Here is a 20,492-nt window from a genome sequence, read left to right on the forward strand (position 1 = left end):
CACTGTTTAGAGAGGCTGAATAGAAGCCAGATTCTAAATAGAGAAAAAAAAAATCATTGAAGTCGTTACTGGTTCACTCATTCGCGCCGCTGTCATTTCATTCGTTTTAGATTTGTTTTATTCTGCAATAAAGGGGTTTCAAAAAAGGTCAGATAACGTATGCGATAGGATTTTGTAAGGTAGGTACTACCGATTGAAAGGTAGAACTCATAGGTAAAATGTCTGACGGGGTTGGGTGGGTTGTTAAATCTCTTCGGATGCAACATTTCGTATAATTTTGGTTGAAATTCACTTAAGGTAAGTTCTTTTAACCATAAATTATACTTCAATGTTGCATCCTCGAGATTTAACATACCATGTAGATGTTTAGCGTTTGCAGAATAAAATACGCCATAAGTACACTTAAAATCAATTTTTAATTATATCATGAAAAAAACAAAGGAAATTTTAAGTTTGGTCGTTTATAATTGCTTCAGCAAATGAACTATCACATTCCGTATTAATCAAAGGTTGATTATAGAATTTTGCGAAACAGATAGAGTTGCCAGTCCACCCAGCAGTTTTTTTAATTACATCAATAGCAACGCCGGACCTATTAGCCGCGGACGTGGCCGCGTGGCGGGTACTGTGCGCACTGAAGGTGCTCACGTCCACGCCACTCTTGCCTAATGTTTGTTTGATCCAGCGACTAATGGTTTGTGGGCTGGCAGCATGCATCGGTTTTTTGAATGTAAGAATGAGTTTATTTGTATTGGCATTCCGAAGTTCGGAAGTCTTACTTATATATGTACAGAGTGTCATTGCAGGGCAAATGGATTCTTTCTGTTTAAAAAAAGGAATAATCAGATTAGGATTATGCCTGTTCGGACGTGAAGTTTTAATAACTTCATTGATAGGTATAGTGATTTGAGAATCAGTAATATTTACTTCTTGAATATTAATTAATGATAACGTCTGGACTCGTTGTCCTGTTGACAACGCAAGTAGAGTTACTAATTTTTTTGTTAACATATTTAGATTTAATGATTCATTTGGGTATAATTTCGATAAGTATTCTAAAACAAGGTTAGGGTTCCATATTGCGTTATATTTAGGGAACGTAGGTTTGATTCGAAATACTCCTTTAAAGAATCGACTAATGTTTTCATCATTTGATAATTTTTTACTAAGGATTAGTGATAAGGCTGACCTAAAAGAATTAAGTGTACCATAGCTGGCACCTTTTTGGAAAATATGTGTAAAAAAATTTAGAATAAAGGCCACTGTAACATCATACAGATCAGTGTTGTGTAGTTGACAAAACTGGAACCATTGTTTTAAGGCTACATTATATTGTGATATTGTGTTTTTAGACAAGGAGTTAATCATAATATCGATGGTTTCGGTTGTAAAGTTGCGTTTTAAGTACGCTTGCCTGATAATATTGCACACGCCAGGGTAAGACTGCTCCACAACGGGTGTTGCTCTCTGAAAGGAGAGAGTAATAGATTTTTATTAGGCGTAAGGTAAATTACATCAGATATAGTTAATGATTTGAACAGGGGATACCAGGGTTGACTAGGCCAATTTGGAACTATAAAAATGCCAGTTGCTTTGTCGTTCACTATTTTTCGAAGACATTTTAAAATCAGTGCAAATGGTGGGAAACTATAAAAGAAATATTGATCCCATTTAACAGTAAACGCATCGATTTCATGGGCTCCAGGATCTCGTTTCCATGATATATACCATTGACATTTATAATTTAATCGGGATGCGAAAAGGTCTATATCAGGTAACCCGAATTTTTTTGTGAGTCTATTGTAATGTTCTAAATTAAGACTCCACTCAGTGTCGATGTTGGTGTGTCTAGAAGCCTGATCAGCGTCTGTATTATCCCGAGATCTAATGTAGGAAGCGAAGACGTGAATGTTCCTGTGTTCACACCACTGCCATATATCCCTGGTAATTTTGTTTAAATGAGGGAATTGTATTCCACCCATTTTATTTATATATGCAATGGCAGTGGTGTTATCAATTCTGAGTAGGACATTGATATCCTTTGAGCTTCGACAGAATGATTTTAATCCTAAAAAGGCTGCAAGCAGCTCAAGATAATTTATATGATTGCTGGATTCTTCCAGTGACCAGTGTCCTCTAGCCACCTCACCATTGCACACCGCTCCCCAACCAGTTAAAGATGAATCGGTGTAGATTTCTAATTCATAATTATTTTTATTGATCGAATTACTAGCTTTATATGAAAGTTCGGACCACCATGAAAAGTCCTCTTGCAAATGTGATTTTATTGGCATTAGGATATCGTAATTACCATTTGATGTATCAAGTGCTAAAAATTTTTCACGTTCAAAATTTTTGATGTACATCCACCCATAAGCTACAGCAGGGCAGGCCGCTGTTAAGGTACCGATAAATTTGGCAAAATTTCGAACAGTAGTACTACATTTGTGTTTTAATTTTCGAACTAAATTTGTAATTTTTTCGATTTTCTCTTCAGGTAACTCTAAAACCATTGTTATAGAATTAATGTTAAAACCTAAAAACTTGCATACTTGCTTTGGATCCGTGCAACTTTTTTCAAAATTAATTACGAATCCTAAATTTTGTAAAGTTTTAGTGACAGTTTTGACTGTATTTAGGCATGATTCATAATCAGAGCCTATGCATAGAATGTCATCCAAATATGCGATCAAAGTATGGCCTTGACTTCGAAGTAACGTAAGAAATGGTTTTAAAAGCTTTGTAAACACAAAAGGCGCAGAACTAAGTCCATAAGGTAAACAATTAAATTCATATAATTGATCTAATCTAAATCTTAAATATTTCCTATGCGAAGGATGGATGGGAATTAGAAAGTATGCTTCCTTCAAGTCTATTGTGGCCATATATGAGCCGGGGGAAATTAGTCTTATAGCCGTGCGTGTATCTTCCATTTTAAAATGGTCAGTATAAACGAACTTATTTAGTTTTTTCAAGTTAAGTATAAATCGGTAGCCGCCAGTACTTTTGGGAGTCAGGAAAACCGAAGAAATAAACTGATTTTTCATGTCATTACAGGGTGAGATTGCACCTAATAGAAGTAGTTTTTCAATAGATTTTGTCATTTCTTTTTCTGAATAAGAGGGATTTGTAGGTTCATATACTTGGCATACTTCTGCAATGAAAGGTATTTTATATCCTCTGACATATGACAGAATAACAGGATCATCAGTAATTGTTAGCCAATTATGAAGAAAATACTGAATACGTCCAGCGTGAGGTACCTCTATTTGCGACGGCGGTCCTGCATTCGACCGGAATGAGCACCCCGGCCGCGCGGCTGGTTGGTGGTGGCCCTCCTCGTCGAGGTCGACGTCTGTGACTCGTGGTACTTGGGTGCTGGCTTCGCATTGGCCGGCAGTCGAGGAGGGGCTCGGTAGTTTCCCGAGAATGTTGTATTTTTACGTTGAAACGATTGCTGGGGCGGAGCGGATTTTTTAATTTGTTGGCTAGATCTCTCGATATCTTTTGTATTTTTAATACTTTCACTTAATCTTTCCCCAAACAAAAAGGAGTCTCTTTTAACTCCTTGTATGGTACTCCAGAATCTTTTATCTAATAGCGGTACTATCAATTTACGACGATTATTGGTTTCATCGTGATGTAGATCTAATAGAACTTGCGCTATTTCTGAAATCCTTTTTATGGTTTCAAGCTTTTCCAAATCCGTGTTAATAAGGTCCTTCGTGAGGTTTACCAAGCCAGCTAGACCGGATCCAAGTTGGTTCTGAGATTTTTCGAGTCTTTTATCTCGATTTTTTGCAGCTTCGGATAAAACTGCAGCCACCTCAGGGTTTAATTTCGGGGCATGCGCCAAAGTAAAGTTCTCTGGGACAAGCATCTTTTCAATCAATGTGACTTTGTGCTCTTTTGTCAAGCCGTCTAGTAAAATATTACCCCAGCGTTCAGAGATCTCACTAGGGATTTTTTCTCCTAGAGGTCGTTCTGATATTTTGGCTACGCCAAGAACCGAAAGTATTTCTTGTGGCACATCGGATGTCGATGGTTGGCTCTGATTGAGGGTCTCGAAGTTAGTCGGTTGTGTTTCAGAAGGCGTAATAACTTCTGGTATGTCAGCATCTTCTACTGGCTGTAGCGATTGGTCTTGCGATATTTTGCTTACAATAGATTGTGGTCTATTTGAATAATCATCCACCTCATTTTCTAATTCATAATCCGCATTACGTCTGCTATCGTCAGCAGAATATTCTGCATCTGATCGGTAATCTTCTGAAGAAGATGTATTTAAGGATTCTGAACGTGTGCGCCTGCGTCGTCGTTCTGAAATAACGTACGCATAATTACTTTCTGGGCAGTATCACGTACTACCACTTTAGGAAAGTAGTAATTTATGTTCCTGGATAATATCACGTATCACCACTTTAAGGAACAACATGGTCGTACATCACTATCAGGATAGCATCTCGTGCTACCACGTTAAGATAGTAAAATATGCTTAACCGTTATTTGAAACTATAGTACTTGCATAATTGAATGAGAGAATAAAAATTCTAAACGTAGGTAGTTGTAGGTACAAGGAAAAAAAGTACTCACCGGCATGTTCCCTTAGACTTTTTTCTACTAAACGACGAATTTTCTTGCTGATATGTTTATCATCACGTTTGTGTTTTCGTTTACCCATACTTAGGAATCTCTTATCAAACAAACAAAAGTTTAAGAAGAAAAACAAAACAAAAAGATTCACGAATGTTGGTTAATTTACAAAACTTGTTTTTTACTAACTGAGTGACGTGTAGACGATGCAAGAAACGAAAAACGAATGAAATGACAGCGGCGCGAATGAGTGAACCAGTAACGACTTCAATGATTTTTTTTTTCTCTATTTAGAATCTGGCTTCTATTCAGCCTCTCTAAACAGTGTGATAGACGATGCAGTAAATTGAAGAACGGACTACATGGTATGTTAAATCTCGAGGATGCAACATTGAAGTATAATACGATATTGGCGCTTACGTAATTTTGCTTTTCCAGTGACGACATCATTTTTTTGGTAATCTGCTTGCCTTCAAAGAGGGGATGATAACTTTCAAGGTGAAGTTTTAGGAAAGGGAAACCGTGTTACCTCGAATTTAACGCGAGCAAAAGCTAGTAAGTAATATAGTTGAACAGAGGCTCAGGACACCCAGAGAAAAGCGCTCCGAAGCAATTTTTTTTATTTTCTCTGTATATCTAACCCTTTTAGCACTGAAATAGGGAACACGATTGATGAAAAGAGGGTCGTTCTTACAGCTTTACGTCATAGGCTATAACACGCACTGAACCATTAACATCGTACCATCTGTCTTTCAGGGTAGACAAAGAGAATGTAGCTCCAGTTCCGGACATAGCACATTCCACCAACAGAATGGGGCCCTCATACGAATAAAGCTGTCTCATACGATAATTACGAATGCATCCAGCGCACTGCGCTAGAAAATGACTGAGCAATTACATCCATTGTTTCATAAGAGTTCCACCACATGCTCTCATGCACTTCCGACATTGTGGAATGTCTTTTTAAACTTATGTCGCTTGGGTTAATCAGGAAGGACCATTACAGTACTTTTGCTTCACAATTCGGAGTATTTTTTTATTTATTCTGAAATGATTCTATTCTGATCTACGTCAACCACTCTACTAATATGATACATTTATATGTATCATATTAGTTGCAAGTATCATCCCGTGATCATGGCACTTGCAACAGTGTCGAAATATCGGGAGTCTCATATCCCCATTTAAACGCGGTAAGAACCCGTTATTATGTGCTTTAATTAGATAGATGGATATTGTAAAAGGTTTATTTACGCCTATAGTAACATAACATGTTTTATCACGGCGAACACCTCGACATTTTGTTCCGCAGTTTATTGTGAAAATTGTTCAATAAATTGAGATAATGGGAAAATTGCGGGCGACATTTACGAATCAAAGACATCGGTTGGTCTTTTCTGAGAAACTCAAGGTTGACTCGTTATTGCATTTTCAGTAGCAAACGCGCGGTTGTAAATGTCACTCCTTACCAACCTTTTAGAATATAATATGTTTAGGGCTAGATAGACAACACATTTGTTTACAAATTTTCCTCCTCTATGCCTCTCTCGTTTACTTCACCTAAGTTTTCAATAAATCAAGAATCACCATTCTTAATAATCATCTCCCTAGCATTAACTCGTTTTGTCACAGGGTCCGCTTACCTAACCTGAAGATTTGACAGGCCCGGTATTTTACAGAAACGACTGCCTGTCTGATCTTCCAACCCGCGAAGGGAAAACCAGCCTTACAACTTTAGGTCACATACCTCCGAAAATGCATTTCGGGGAAATGTGGGTTTCCTCACGATGTTATCCTTCACCGCTGAGCACGGGATAATCACTTATGATCCAAACATGAATTCGAAAACAAATTCGATATTGGTTTAGGCCCGTGCTGGATTCGAACCTACGACCTCAAAGTGAGAGGCAAGCGTTTTACCAACTGGGCTACCACGGCTCTCGGTACGAATCACCATTCTTTATAATAGTATCAAATATCGATAATACTCTAAGAAATTAATAATAATAACTTATTATCAATGTATCTACTATTTTAATCCCCATACACTCTAGAAAACCTAGAATTCTCCACGATGCTTGTCATACCGAGCATGTCGTACAAACAGACATAATGAAATCCTGTTTAATGTGATAGGCTACTACTACTTCTAGGTCCTCTAGTAAGATGACCTAGACTAGACCATGGGGTCTAGAATTACCTGTTATCTCACTCTTTATACTCGTAGTTGTTGTTTGCCAAAGGCATTGCTTGTATGAGTATACGAATGTAATGTATGTCGAGTCAGCTGTATACCAGCTTCCAGCATTCCAGTTAAGCTTTTTATCAAATATAAGTCCGCAAAATGTAATATACACTTTTGCCAATCACGTTTTACGGCGAATGAGTCGATAACCCTAAAAGCTTTGGCATGTCGACGACAAGGCATTACAGTATATTTCTCGTAAAATCTTGATTTGATGGAGTACCTACGGTGTAAAATATGTCCCACATTTTTATTTTTACTTCTACTTTCTTTACACGATGTGATTATGTGTCAAATGTCTTGTACGAAACATTGATCAGAATTTTGTTACGACAGAAAGTTGGTTGCCTACGGCATTGAGTTAGTAATGTTTAAAAATCTTAAAGGTCGATTTAGACCAAACGAGTATGCTCATTCTATAAAGGAGAGGCAGAGACAAGAATACACCAAAATAATACTCTAGATCTATTGCCTACGATATTTGGTTAGTAATGTATAAAAATCTTAAAGGTCGATTTAGACCAAACGAGTATGCTCATTCTATAAAGGAGAGGCAGAGACAAGAATACACCAAAATAATGCTCTAGATCTATATTCGTGTGGTCTAAACCCACCTTAAGAATGTTACTTTGCGTGCAAAGTTAATTTAAATTCTCGTTATTGCATAACATTGACGAAGTTTGCGGCTTGAACGCAGAAGCCGAGTTAGATTAAAAGTATAAAGACCCTCATGAAATTATAATTTAATTTTTCCGAGGAACTTATTCTTTGAAGTATCATGTTAAGAATACGTAAGGCGTAAGGTTGATTGCGCGAGGAACATGGTAACTTGAGCGCCTCAAAGAACATGCAGTGCCTCCTTAAGTAGAATGATAAATGGCGTGGTACTTTTGTACCTATTTTATTTTTAATTAACATCCCATAAAATCCCGGCAATCCTACACACTTTCATACTTTTGCTATCCGAATTTAATTGTTACGTGTTTCACGCGTATATATGTTTGTGGAATACTTATATCCATTTATCGAAACATTCCATAGGTTTATTGGATATTCATAAATGAGGCGACTAACGATACCTAAGTTTTGTTTTCATAAATTCAAAATGGCGCCGTTAAAATACAAAATATCGATGGAGACGAACAAAAAACTGTTTAACATTATTTTGAGTAGCATATCATTGGATAGGTCTTTCAAAATAAAGTAGACATTTCTTAGACAATTTTAAGAGTTTATATACAGCCCGAAAGTTATGCAGGTAAGGTAACCTTAATAGACATCTGTAAAACGTCATCAAAACAAAACGTGTTTGTGGGTAGATAAAACCAGAAATTAAACACATCTGAAAAGTTATCAATGTAAAATTGTACATATTAAACAACAAAAAATATTTTTATAAAAATAAAACCAACAACTGAATTGAATTGAATTTTAAGTGAACTAAAAAACGAAGTATACAAGATGATATGTAGGAAAATAGTATGGATATCCTTTTTACCTAAGTAATTGCAGTCGGAGGCACACGATACATGTAGCTAGTACTTCTTCTAGCCGCAACAGGTTCACACCTAAACACAAATCCAACGCCTCCGAGTGCGATTGATTGAGTCTTCTATCACGTGCGTTATGAGGTTGATTATCAACCTCATCAACCCTGGTGTCAGGGTTATTATTGAGCCACCAAAGACCCCTCAGAAAGGCTCAGAAAATTGATTGAGTAAAAAGTGAAAGTTTCCATTACTTTGTAGTTGTTTTTCTACATCATCTTGTTTTAAACGCTCATCTTGTTATAAAGGAGCGCTGATCAGGCGAGAAGGAAAAAAAACAGTCAAAAACGTTTTTAGAAGAATATTAAAAATATAGCATTATCTTAATTATTTATTCTTGTGGAGGAAGCGAGAGAAGTATATTCATATTCATATTCATAATTTATTGGTAATAATTCGTATTACATGTCAAGATAAAAATTAGTCACATTACAATATTAAAAATTAAAATAAAATTGTTACATCAATACATTCATACAAATAATGTACCTACACAATATTTGAACTGTACTGTCCAGTACCTAATTATCTAAATTACAAATTAATAAATTCATCGTAACTGTAGAACGTGTGCTCAAGAAGCCAACGTTTGAGTCGCGATTTAAAACAAGGTATAGACGGTGCGTCAGTGACGTGTGTCGGCAGTTTATTGTACACCGACGGGCCCATGACGTGGGTCAGCCGATCGGACTTTGCGAGTCTGTGACGAACACCTACCAGTCTACCACCACTCCGCAGGTTGCGTCCATGCACCTCCCTAGCCGTTATGTATTCGTCTAGGTTACAGCGCACATAAGTGGCTACCTGCAGCACGACTATGGACGGCAGTGTCAGGATACCCAGAGACCTAAATAGCGGCTTTGCGGACGTATCTTTTGGCACCTGTACAATAGCCCTGACGGCTCTCTTCTGCATGCGGAAGACTCGCTCCCAGTCAGCAGCGCGTCCCCACAGCTCTGCGCCGTATTGTACGAGCGAATGCACAGTGGCAAAGTAACTTGAGCGGACTACATTTTTGGGCACAACTCTCGCTAGCCTTCGGAGTGCGAAGCATGCGCTCCCTATCCTTTTGCAAAGCTTCTCGATATGTGCTTCCCATTTTAAGCCGCGATCTAATTCAAAGCCCAAAAATGTAGTTGCTTGCACCTGCTCTATTTTTGTATTGTCTACAAAAACCGTCAAGTCCCTCGGGTATCTTCCACCAAGATGAAAATGGAGAAAGTGTGTCTTTTTTAGGTTTAACGCGAGCCCGTTGCCACGGAAGTATTGGGCTAACTGGGTCGCCGCCTCATTCAGTTTCTGCTCAAGCTCGTTAATAGTGGGTGAGCAGATTACACCGGCAACATCGTCCGCATACATGAGGATTTCCCCTGCTGTGACTGCCTCGGGAAGATCGTTGAGGAGCAGCGAGAACAGAATGTTAGAGACGGATGACCCCTGCGCTACACCCATCGACGTGGTTAGTGGTACTGACCTCACTCTCCCTCCATCGCTCACGACTACTTGTGACCGGTCGTGAAGAATGTCGGTTAGCAGTGCATGTGCCCGTCCAACTATATCAAGCTCTAACTATATCAAGATCTAAGCAAATTTAATTCCATAGTCTCTGTTTACCTGGTGGGAAATAGGCGTTATCTTTGTAAGCTATGATAAAATGATACTTCGCTAGAAAAACTATTAGAATAAGTACGACTGTCTTATAACAATAATGGTTTCCGGCGACTGTCATGTCTGCTGCCACACAGTTGTCGTGTTAAGGCGTATGACAAATATATAATAAAATACTGGATTCCAGTTCGACGCCATTTCGCGCGGGAATTATCGCATCACATTTTATCTTTAGCCTAGTTTTTTACCATGAGATGGCTAAATTTGAAGTTCGGTATTACCCCCGATGCTGAAATAAATACGAAGTTGTGTTAATTACGGAAATTGTATCAATCAATCAATCAATCATTTATTTGCAAGAACACAAAGTTAAAGATCTTATTCTAAGTAAAACAGTGCATGTATTCAACCTGCAAGCAGGTGTGCAAATATTTATGCATATACCTAATTATATTATTATTAAGATCCTTGGGGGAGGCCTATGCCCAGCAGTGGGAGTCATACGGCTGATGATGATAATTATTATTAAGACTTATTCCAATAGTTAAAGAATTCGTTGACACTATAAAAACACATATGTAATAACCATTTCGTTAAATCATGCTTAAATTCTATCATATTTAATTCCTTTAAATTTTAAGGGTAGGTAGGTATTTAATATTATTATAATTTTATAAACGTCCAGGGCCCTGTAGCGGCGTTTTTCTTGCAACTACTTTTCCTCGGCTATACCGGTTATGAGAAGCTGCAGTAGTTTTCGACGGATAAGACGACAAGAAATATGTTTACTGTTTAATGTAAAGTTATATGATTCAAAGTGTAAAACTCTGTTACTAAAATGAATAAAGGTATTTATTTATGCAATTAATCAATTTCTGCAATTTACTTGGGTTGATAAACACAGGATCATTTTCCTTTTTATTTGGTCCTAAATGAACATACTTATTTTTAAGCAAAAGTTTTCCTTGATCGAACTGACCATAAATGTTCAGAAAATTAATTATAAAACGAAATATTTTGCCAATAGTTTCTGTCGCAAACTGTTGGTGCCAGTTGCTCCGCAACGATAGTGTTGAAATTAAATACATATTTTCTTGGTAAGCAATTATAAAATCTATATTAGTTTTTGCTGTACAATTGTTATTGCAAGTAATTTACACAAAATTTATTTTTAGAGTTTTCCTTGGATAAATGAAATACATGATTGAGTGATTTCATACATGTATATTTTTTTCTGGAGAAGCTCGGTGGCGCAGCGGTAAACGCGCTCGGTTTGCGATTGTTGAAGTTAAGCAACTATCGCAAAGGCCGGTCATAGGATGGGTGACCATAAAAAAAAAGTTTTCATCGCGAGCTCCTCCGTGCTTCGGAGGCACGTTAAGCCGTTGGTCCCGGCTGCATTAGCAGTCGTTAATAACCATTAATCCGTACTGTGCCCGCGTGATGGTATTAGGCCCGATTTCCCATCTCCCTATCCATCCATAGGGAAGGCTCGTGCCCCAGCAGTGGGGACATTAATGGGCTGATGATGATGATTTTTTTTTTCAAGATTTAGATCAAGACTTTTTCATTAATATACCGAGTTGTTGGTCACCGCCTATCTGACAAAACATAATAATATGACCGAAGAGATATCCTTGAACATGTGGTGTGGTCTAAACCAAGAGTTATAAATGTGATTATGAATGTGTACTTACCATTTAATTAAATGATGATTATTTAGATCGTTGCCCACCAAGAAGTATATTCTTAAAAAAATAATGTTCCGTTCTGAAAGTGTTTGAGTATGCGACGGGATCCAATTGTAATGCAAGAGGGGGATTTCGCTGGCCTGGGATAATGTACCGCATCTTATGTATGAGATTGTGCGAGTGGAGCTCTTCTTGGATCTCTTTGTTTGAGGCTTAAAGTCTACCGCTGCTGAAGTTATTATGCCTTATTTGTTCTGTGGGATTCGTATCTTTACTACTGTAGTGTGAGCAGACCTTAACATAAAGTATTAAGAACAACGATTGTGTAAACCAACGAATAGCTAATAGAAATCAAACGTGTACCATTTAGCAATAACCTATGTAGTTGTACCATATACGGATAGTAGAAGGCCCCGATACCGACCCCGCCGGCGTGGTCAACGATTGATCGACGAATCTCTCAATCAGCGCTTATCGCTATCGACCCACTAGGGTCGATTAATTCTTTCAAATATTTTTTATTTTGTTTATATTTCAGACGACGCCCTGAGCTGAGGTTCGCGCCCGACTGGGCACCCTCAGGCCTGTTGTCTTAAACGTTGTACCGAGTGAGAGCCTTCAGCGCTCCCCATTTGTCCAGCCAAGTAGTTCTCTCTATCTGCGGCTGCGGATGTCTACAATAAGTCTCGTCAAAAAAAAAGAGGATCGTAGAAGGAAGTATAGTACTGTATAAAAGGACCATCCCAGATATCAATAAATCAGTTATATCTCAGGATTCAACGAGTGTTTTATTCACTAACATTACATTACCACGAATATAAAATACAAAGAATATGATGTAATATACGATCGAAATGAAGAAGAACACTGTGTACTTCTTCTCTACCTGCTGATTGTTATTTCTACACAATTTTTCGAGATGATCAGTTACAGCAGTGCTTCAAAACATATTTTCGTAAAATTATTTTTCCGTAAGTGCTAGCACTTTTCCATACAGCAGTAAAAACAAGAGTGCTCGAGTGAACTGTTTAGTTTTTACGTACCTACGTAGTAATTCACTGACAGTCGGTCGGTTCAAAAGTACCGAACGACTCTCAGTGAATCAGTGGAACATGCAGCAGAATGCATTGTAGGTACTTTTCTGAAGTTGCTACGAGTGTTAGCAGTCTGAAGTGGGTGACTAGAACCATCATCCGAAGTGGTGTAATATGATGAACTACGGTCTATGGTTTCTGCCACATATGGTTTTGGTTAATTCCACCTGCGGCAAATCTACAATAAGTCACGTAAAAGAAAAAGGTCTATGGTCTTACCTTACAAATCAGAAATAAACGTGGGATGAACGTGGGTTTAAGTATTTGACAGCAAAGCAAAATTGAATCCAATTATTATCCCTGGTTTATTTTTTATTTGTAAGGTGGTATGTGTATTAAGATAATATAAGATAAATTTATTTATTTGCGTGGTGGAGTATACGCCCGTATATATAGGTAATAACACCTTCGGTTGATTGAGGGGAACCGTGTGCCCAGCAGCGGGACGTATATAAGCTTAAATTTTTAAGCGATAATTTAATTCTTTTAATTCCTAAGCGATTTAAATTTTCTCTTTGTGCGTTTCCCCAAGCACGGGTAAATGCTATAAAAACAAAAATCATTTATGTTTATATTTCAATTATTATCTGCCAAAAAGTTTAAATAATTTTCGACCAATTAAATGGCTTCCAAAGTCCTCAACCTCCAACATAATCTCATAGATAAACAAACTTGTTCTGGAATCAGGAGCGCTAGTATCAAATACCTCACAAAGTCTACGAATAGGTCCTAATTTTATTCAATTTGCAACTTTGGATCCCGAAAGTTTGGTGATGCATGACTCGAACAGTAATTTGACTTTTATTGCTTTACTCCAGATATTTGGCAAAGGGTTGGTTGCGGCGGGTGTGATACGAAAAATTCACACACGGTTCGTGTACAACTCAAATAAAAAGTTAAACTTTTTTAATGGTTATTTGAGTTAAGACTGGGGTTTAGTGGACATTTGCCTGTTTGAGAAACGAGACGATATGTATATAGCTTTACTTTATTTAGGTATGCAAACCCTGTCGCGGTTTGACTTACGCATGAGTACCGTTTAAGTAGGATTTTTAAATTTTTGCACCTACTTTAGATTATGTCTGACAGTAAGTATGTATCGTGGGTAAAATACAAATATTATTTACTTATCATTCTTTGTCAGGGGGGTGCTTGTAGATAGATAAATTAAGGAGGAGGGTGGAAAGCTGAAAGTCAGGTTTAATTCATCATCTCCCTAGCGGAAAAACAGGATTCTTTCACGGGGTCCGCTTATCTAACCTGAAGATTGGACAGCTCCGATTTTTTACAGAAGGACTGCCTGTCTGACCGTCCAACCTGCGAAGGGAAAACCAGCACAACGCAGGTTAGGTCACATACCTCCGAAAATGCATTTCTTGAGAATTTCGGTTTCCTCACAATGTTTTCCTTTACCGCTGAGCACGTGGTAATCATTTATGACCCAAACATGAATTCGAAAACGAATAAGAGGCAAGCGTTTTACCACGGCTTCAAAGTCAGGTTTTATTGACTTCACTAAATGTAAGTATTTACGATGTAGGTACCTACTTCGGATTAATAATAATAAAAATAATAAACAGCCTATATACGTCCCACTGCTGGGCACAGGCCTCCCCTCAATCAACCGGAGGGGGTATGGAGCATACTCCACCACGCTGCTCCAATGCGGGTTGGTGGAGCAGATGCACTTCGGATTAACAATGATTATATTCCTGTTTCATGTATCCATATTTCTTGACGTTCAAATGTTTATCTTCAATTCCTCGGAGAATATGATGGCAAAACCACTCCGGTTGAATTTGTCTTTTCGCCAAAAGCTCGGTAACACATCGAACACAAAATAAATTAAAGTGAAAACATTTCAAACGGCGGGCTTTATCAGCGACTGTCACACCGTGTAGCGTCGGTTCTTGGAGCTGGACCAAGCCTCGCCTTTCTACAGGGTTGGAGTCAGAGGGTTTACAACCAAAAATAATTTTTTATCCGTGCTATGAAGTCTTTTGTTGCGTTAAAAATCTACAAGACCGAGAAAATGTGTTTTGCAAGAACGTGTGACCTGACTTAAACGGGGCTAGTTTTCGATTTGGGTTGGAAAATCGTGACCGTCAGTCAGAAAGGCTGCTCAGTCGTATCGACGTATTTTAAGTTGAGATGGTACTCAATAATTGCTGCCCACTTAATGCCGCCTAGTGCCTGTCACCAGACATTTGCTTGGCAGTTGGCTCTGTTAAAAGTGCTCCTGCAATAGACAAAAGAGAGATGATTATGTAAGCAGTTGGAAATAGATGTTTCAAGGAAGCTGAAATAATATTTTAGGTGTTTGTTTATACATTTATTTGTACAAAATAAAACAGACAGTACAGGTAAGCTTATCTATGTGGTGTTATGTGGTGTTATGTGGTGTTTGTAGTGTGTGCTATTGAAATAAAGGGTGTATGTGACATCATAACGAATACTCAGGGGGATGATTTAGACCATGATTCTAAGTTAATATCAAGTGGAATTTACCGTCGCAAAATTCATGTTTTTTTTTTAGATTTATAAATTATTTTTAATTCTATACTTTTGGGATGGAAAATTCCACTTGATATTAACTCAGAATAATCAGCTGAATCATCCCCCTTAGTATTCCTTACGTTGTTACTTACACCCCGTTCAAGTACAACCCCCGTACAGTGGCTACCATATTGGTATAATAGTCATACAAGTAGGTATAGGTGTTAGTGACACTGTAACAAATACCGAGGGGGATGATTCAGACCATGATTCTGAGTTGATATCAAGTGGAATTTCCTGTCGGAATATTCATGAAAATTTTAGTGTTTTTAAATTATTTTCCGTTCCATACTTTTGCGACGGAAAATTCCACTTGATATCAACTCAAAATCATGGTCTGAATCATCACTCGAAGTTTTCGTTACGATGTCACTAACACCCTGTATAGTCGTTTTCGGTTAAGATAGGTAGATCTGCGTGGGACTGGAATATATTTAACAGGTAACGATTTTGAAGAACTAGTGTTGTAATGGTATGTTGTAACAAAAAAAAAACAACACTTAGAAGGATATACTGATTTCATCCCTGCACTTACCGTTGCCCTGCTCTCTAATTTTTCAAAACAACATGGCAGAGCTCCAAGATGAATAACACGTTATTCTGATAGTGCATACATTTATAGATTTATGTTGGTTAGTCCAGAGAACTTTACAAGCCTTTTAGAACGACCGGCAGCGGTGGGTTTTGGCAGCTTTGTTTCGTTTTGAGAACCGATGTTGAATTCCCTTGCGGACTGGTCTATTGGGAACTAGTATAACACTTTCGTATCTAAAGAGTCTTAGGTACTCGAGTAGGACAGATATTAGAGGGAGCCCTGAAAAGGGCTGTTTGTGGTTGAGTCCTGAAAAGGACAAACCAAACCATATCTCACATAGTGAACGAGTGTCCTCTGCACCAGTTCCCAGGTGGTATAGCCGAGCTGCATTATGTGACGGATGCAGCAGAGACTTGGTTAAGGGAGCTTAAGCTGGATATTTGATCCATACAGGATATTTTATTTTTGTCTGCCATACGCAATAATAATAATAATCTAAAAAGTAAGTACCTACTTACCGTCAATTATAAAATCACTCCTGTAGGTATAACTCAACAGACTTGGCCTTTCATCTGCTTTTGGTATTTATACACCTTGCTTCGTCCACTCTAGTCAAAAATATTGCTATATGTGTCTCAAAATAAATTTCTTATGATTTCTGTATAGTATGAGATACCCAAAATTATTACAGTTATGGTAGATTGTTTTAAATTTTGTCCTACACCACGCATGGAAAGAAATACAACAGAAATGCATGTAATCCTACAAATTCAAGTAGGATTTAACAAACTATCAACTTTCATACAGAGTTGCGGAAACTTAAGGAGCTTACATAAAGCGGATGCAGTTACTTGCGTCCTATTTCCTCAAAACTTTTAGTAACATAGTGGGCCGCAACGTTAAACATTCAATAGTGGATGTGGACTGTAGCTGGTATGGGCGTATTGAAATAGTTCCAGCGCAGTAAAAAGAAGCAGTTTATAACTATTGAACCGGAATAGATGTGCCTGCTACAGACGCGAGAGTATTTCTTCCGCAGTAAACGGTTTAAAGACAGTTTGGTTCTGTGAATTGGCTTATCTGTGGTAGTTTCAACGCTACATATGGTCAAATTACAATTTAATAGAATATGAAAACGGATTCATACATATAGGATGAATGTTTTGGAATGTTCGTGATTCGAAATTTTAAAAATGTTTCGGTATTTTCACTTTTCTGAATTAAAAATACATTTTGTTTTTAAAAGCTACAAATTTTATGCATAATTATTCGCTTATTAGTTGGTAGTCTGGAAAATATATATATTCCTTGCAAAACAAAATTTTTAATTTCGGGAAGTGATTGAATTAGATGGTTTTCCCTTCGTGGGTTGGACGGTCAGACGGCAGTCGCTTCTGTAAAAAACCGGACCTGTCAAATCCTTCAGGTTAAGATAAGCGGACCCTGTGACAAACGGGATAATGCTAGGAAGATGATGATGATGATTGAATTAGGTGATAATACTTTCTCTCTCTCTATACCTAGAATAATGCTAACATTATTCCCATACAATATGGTGGCCGGGTTTATTTTCGCTTTGTTTTTATTAGTAATACAACTTGTTAACATTTATTATAAAAAAACGAATCTGAATGGTAAGGGAATGAAACTTTGTAAAACTCGCAACGACACCATTAACGTTTTGAATCTCTTTCATTACAATTCTTTTATTGAATATTGTTTGACTTCAGCAACTTTTGCGAGTATAAAAAGTGAACGGATGACGCTGGCTGGCGTTCTTTGATTGCAGTACTTACTTGAATTGTGCAAGAAGTTCTTCCCAGTTTACTTGTGTATATTTTGTGAAATAAGTAAATATTCTTGATAGTTTTCAAAAGTGTTTGTCTACATGCGTGAATTGTAGCGTTGACAAAGACTTTCCGAACGGCGTTTCTCGCTACGGCGAGTGGCCTTATTTTCCCTCTACGTCGAGCGAGTTTTGATGTTATTGTACAGTGATGGTAAAAACTGTTTTGCTATTTTCTTATACTTTCAGTTCGTTGTTTTTATATAAGTAGTAGTGTTAGACCTATTCTTTTTATTTATGATTTGGTTTTAATAGACAAATACTTACAATTAATTTGCACGCAATCTTACATACAATAATTCGTAGATATTAATTAGTATTACCACATACTATATCCTCATTTGTGTCTAATGTAAAAAAATGGTGGGTTCGTGCAAGTTTACTTCTTCTTCTGTCGTGTGGGTTGTGAGGTAGATTACCAACCCTATCAACCCTAGTGTCAGGGTTACTATTGAGCCCCCAAAGGCTCCTGCCGTGGCTTAAAGTGCCTTCCAAATCACGAATCATCTTACTTTCCAACAATTAGGTGAACAGCCTGTAATGTCCTAACCAAACTAGGGATCACAAAGTGATTTTTGTGATGTGTCACCTCCGACCACCATCACCTTTGGACCTCCGGATCGTGAGCCCAACAGTCAAACAACTGGACCACGGAGGCCGTGCAGGTTTACTGGGAAAAGTATTCAATATTTCTCTACTTCTACTGATTTTTCCGTGAAATTTAACTCAAATCAATATTAGAAATCGACAAGTAACCGTGAATTCCCTTCATATTCCATTCGTTTAGCGTCAATAAACATTTTATGCAACCACAGTTCATCGTGTCTTTGACTTTAATATAAAAACCTTTTTTTTTGCGAAATACATCAGCGTCATATAATGGCATTCGGTGTATATGGAAGGCTTTTAGGAAGGGTAAACACCATTGACGCTACGCGAGCGTAGGTTAAATGCGTGGAGCTGGGAAGTGACTATTGGAGTTTGTGTTTTATATTGATGTCGAGTTTTAATATTAAACTGCAAGCGCAAATTGTGAAGTGAATAAATGATGGTTAGAATGATGAAACCAATGATTTTCGAATTTGTTTGGATCTAAAAGTTATTTAAAAAAAAGAAACTACTTAACTTCAAAATCTGTCAAACAAAAAGTAAGAAATAATTTATATTTGTCGAATACAATGTAAGAATCTAAATTCTGATTGATCACCTGATTGTCCAAAAAGTAAGATGATCCGTGCTTCGGATGGCTCGTTAAGCCGTTGCGTTGGTCCCGGTTACTACTTACTGATGTAAGTAGTCGTCATATGAGCCATGTCAGGGTCTTTTGGCGGCTCAATAGTAACCCTGACACCAGGGTTGATGAGGCTGGTAATTCACCTCACAACCCACACGACAGAAGAAGAATAAGAACTTCGAAAATAAAAATACGAAGCCTGATTTAAACTGTTTGCGTAGCCTATTTCTCTGTCAGTGGTTATTATCACCCGAATTTTTTCCCGTTCAAATGTGTTCCGTTTTATCCCGCCGGATATGACTATAATGTATGGATTTCGGAGGAGTTAAAATTTTTATGAGAGGATATACTTTTACCCGATTTGTAAATTGATTTTCCCTTGTAGACTTGATAAGGTCCATTCAGTTATTTTCATGAAAACATCGTGCTAAGAATTCAGGTGAACCTCGTAAATATTTTAAAAAGGTTTTTATTTCATCATTGAATTTAGCATTCAAGGACAAAATAAGGGATGTAGTGAGATTGAATAGCAATTACTATTGATTACTGGATGTGAAAACAAAATGACGAACTTTTTTAATTTATTTTAGGAATTATAATTCACTTACTCAATTTGTACCGCCTACCCGATGTTATTTAATTAAAATGTTTGTTGGTTAATAAGATTATGGAGTTAGAAGGAGCCTACATGTTTTCACTTTGATGTTCGAGTGTTGTGGCGTAGCTCATTTCATCAATTCGAATATTCATTTAATTAGACTTATAAATACGCGTCTCCATTTGATGCCGATTTACATTACATCTTAAGAATATAAACATAACTGTTGAGCTAATAATAAGGTCATGTTTACATGAAACATACCAGCCAGCCAGATCCAGAGGCTAAGGAAGTAGTGTCGACGCTTCGACTTCGAACAATAAATTCCCTAATAGTTTTAATTGTAATATTGCATTATGTATTCTTAATCTTAAGTTCGGGTCTTAAGGCATAATATATTTTATGGGCCATAAATAGACTAACTAGTGTATGTAATCTCTAAAAAAGTGGATGGACAAGTTATCATAACACAACTTTCACGCACTTTTGACACTTAGTCCTAACAGAAAGTGATATAGCAAGGGCTTTAAAAATGCCGCATCAAAAGCAATTCATCTATAAAGAAATATTGGAATGTATATTTGCACGCTAATTTCGGGCTAACCTATAAAATTCTACTTGGGTTCTATGACGATCTTGTGACGTAGTGAGTAGGCGCCGCTACTTCAAAAGCGCACCCCGGATGCCGGGCAGCAGCGGTATCAGTACTGGTTGGAGGCCGAGGAAATGGATTCTGGTAGGGCTCTAGCTAGAACATCACCGATTCAGAAATTGGTCGGTGTACGATTGGGGCAACCATCGTTCTACACGCCCTATCTTTGGAGTATTGAAGGCGATTACTCCACCAACAAGAGCGCAGCTCTTAAATAAAGAGAGAGAGATACTCGTATTTGCACGCAAATATATTGCTGTTTTAGGTGAATTTGCTTCAATGTGGCCTGTTTA

The 20,492-nt window shown here is 37.6% G+C and overlaps 1 protein-coding gene across 1 annotated transcript; it reads right to left on the reverse strand.

The window, feature by feature from the left end:
• Positions 1–656: 656 nt before the first annotated feature.
• Positions 657–4,746, reverse strand: LOC126372875 (uncharacterized). Its single transcript, XM_050018799.1, has 3 exons — positions 4,594–4,746; positions 3,264–4,320; positions 657–1,467 (listed from the first exon to the last, which is right to left on the reverse strand). The coding sequence occupies exons 1-2, from the start codon at positions 4,679–4,681 to the stop codon at positions 3,266–3,268; spliced, it is 1,143 nt and encodes a 380-aa protein (XP_049874756.1). The 5' UTR covers positions 4,682–4,746; the 3' UTR covers positions 657–1,467; positions 3,264–3,265.
• Positions 4,747–20,492: the final 15,746 nt, after the last annotated feature.

The sequence above is a fragment of the Pectinophora gossypiella genome, chromosome 14 (genome assembly GCF_024362695.1).
Source record: "Pectinophora gossypiella chromosome 14, ilPecGoss1.1, whole genome shotgun sequence".
NCBI lineage: Eukaryota > Metazoa > Arthropoda > Insecta > Lepidoptera > Gelechiidae > Pectinophora > Pectinophora gossypiella.

Excerpts from the sequence above, each read along its gene's own strand:
- LOC126372875 (XM_050018799.1), bottom strand. The coding sequence starts at position 4,681 with ATGGGTAAACGAAAACACAAACGTGATGATAAACATATCAGCAAGAAA. Across the intron at positions 4,321-4,593 it reads AAGTCTAAGGGAACATGCCG|AACGACGACGCAGGCGCACA; the intron begins GTGAGTACTTTT and ends ACGTTATTTCAG.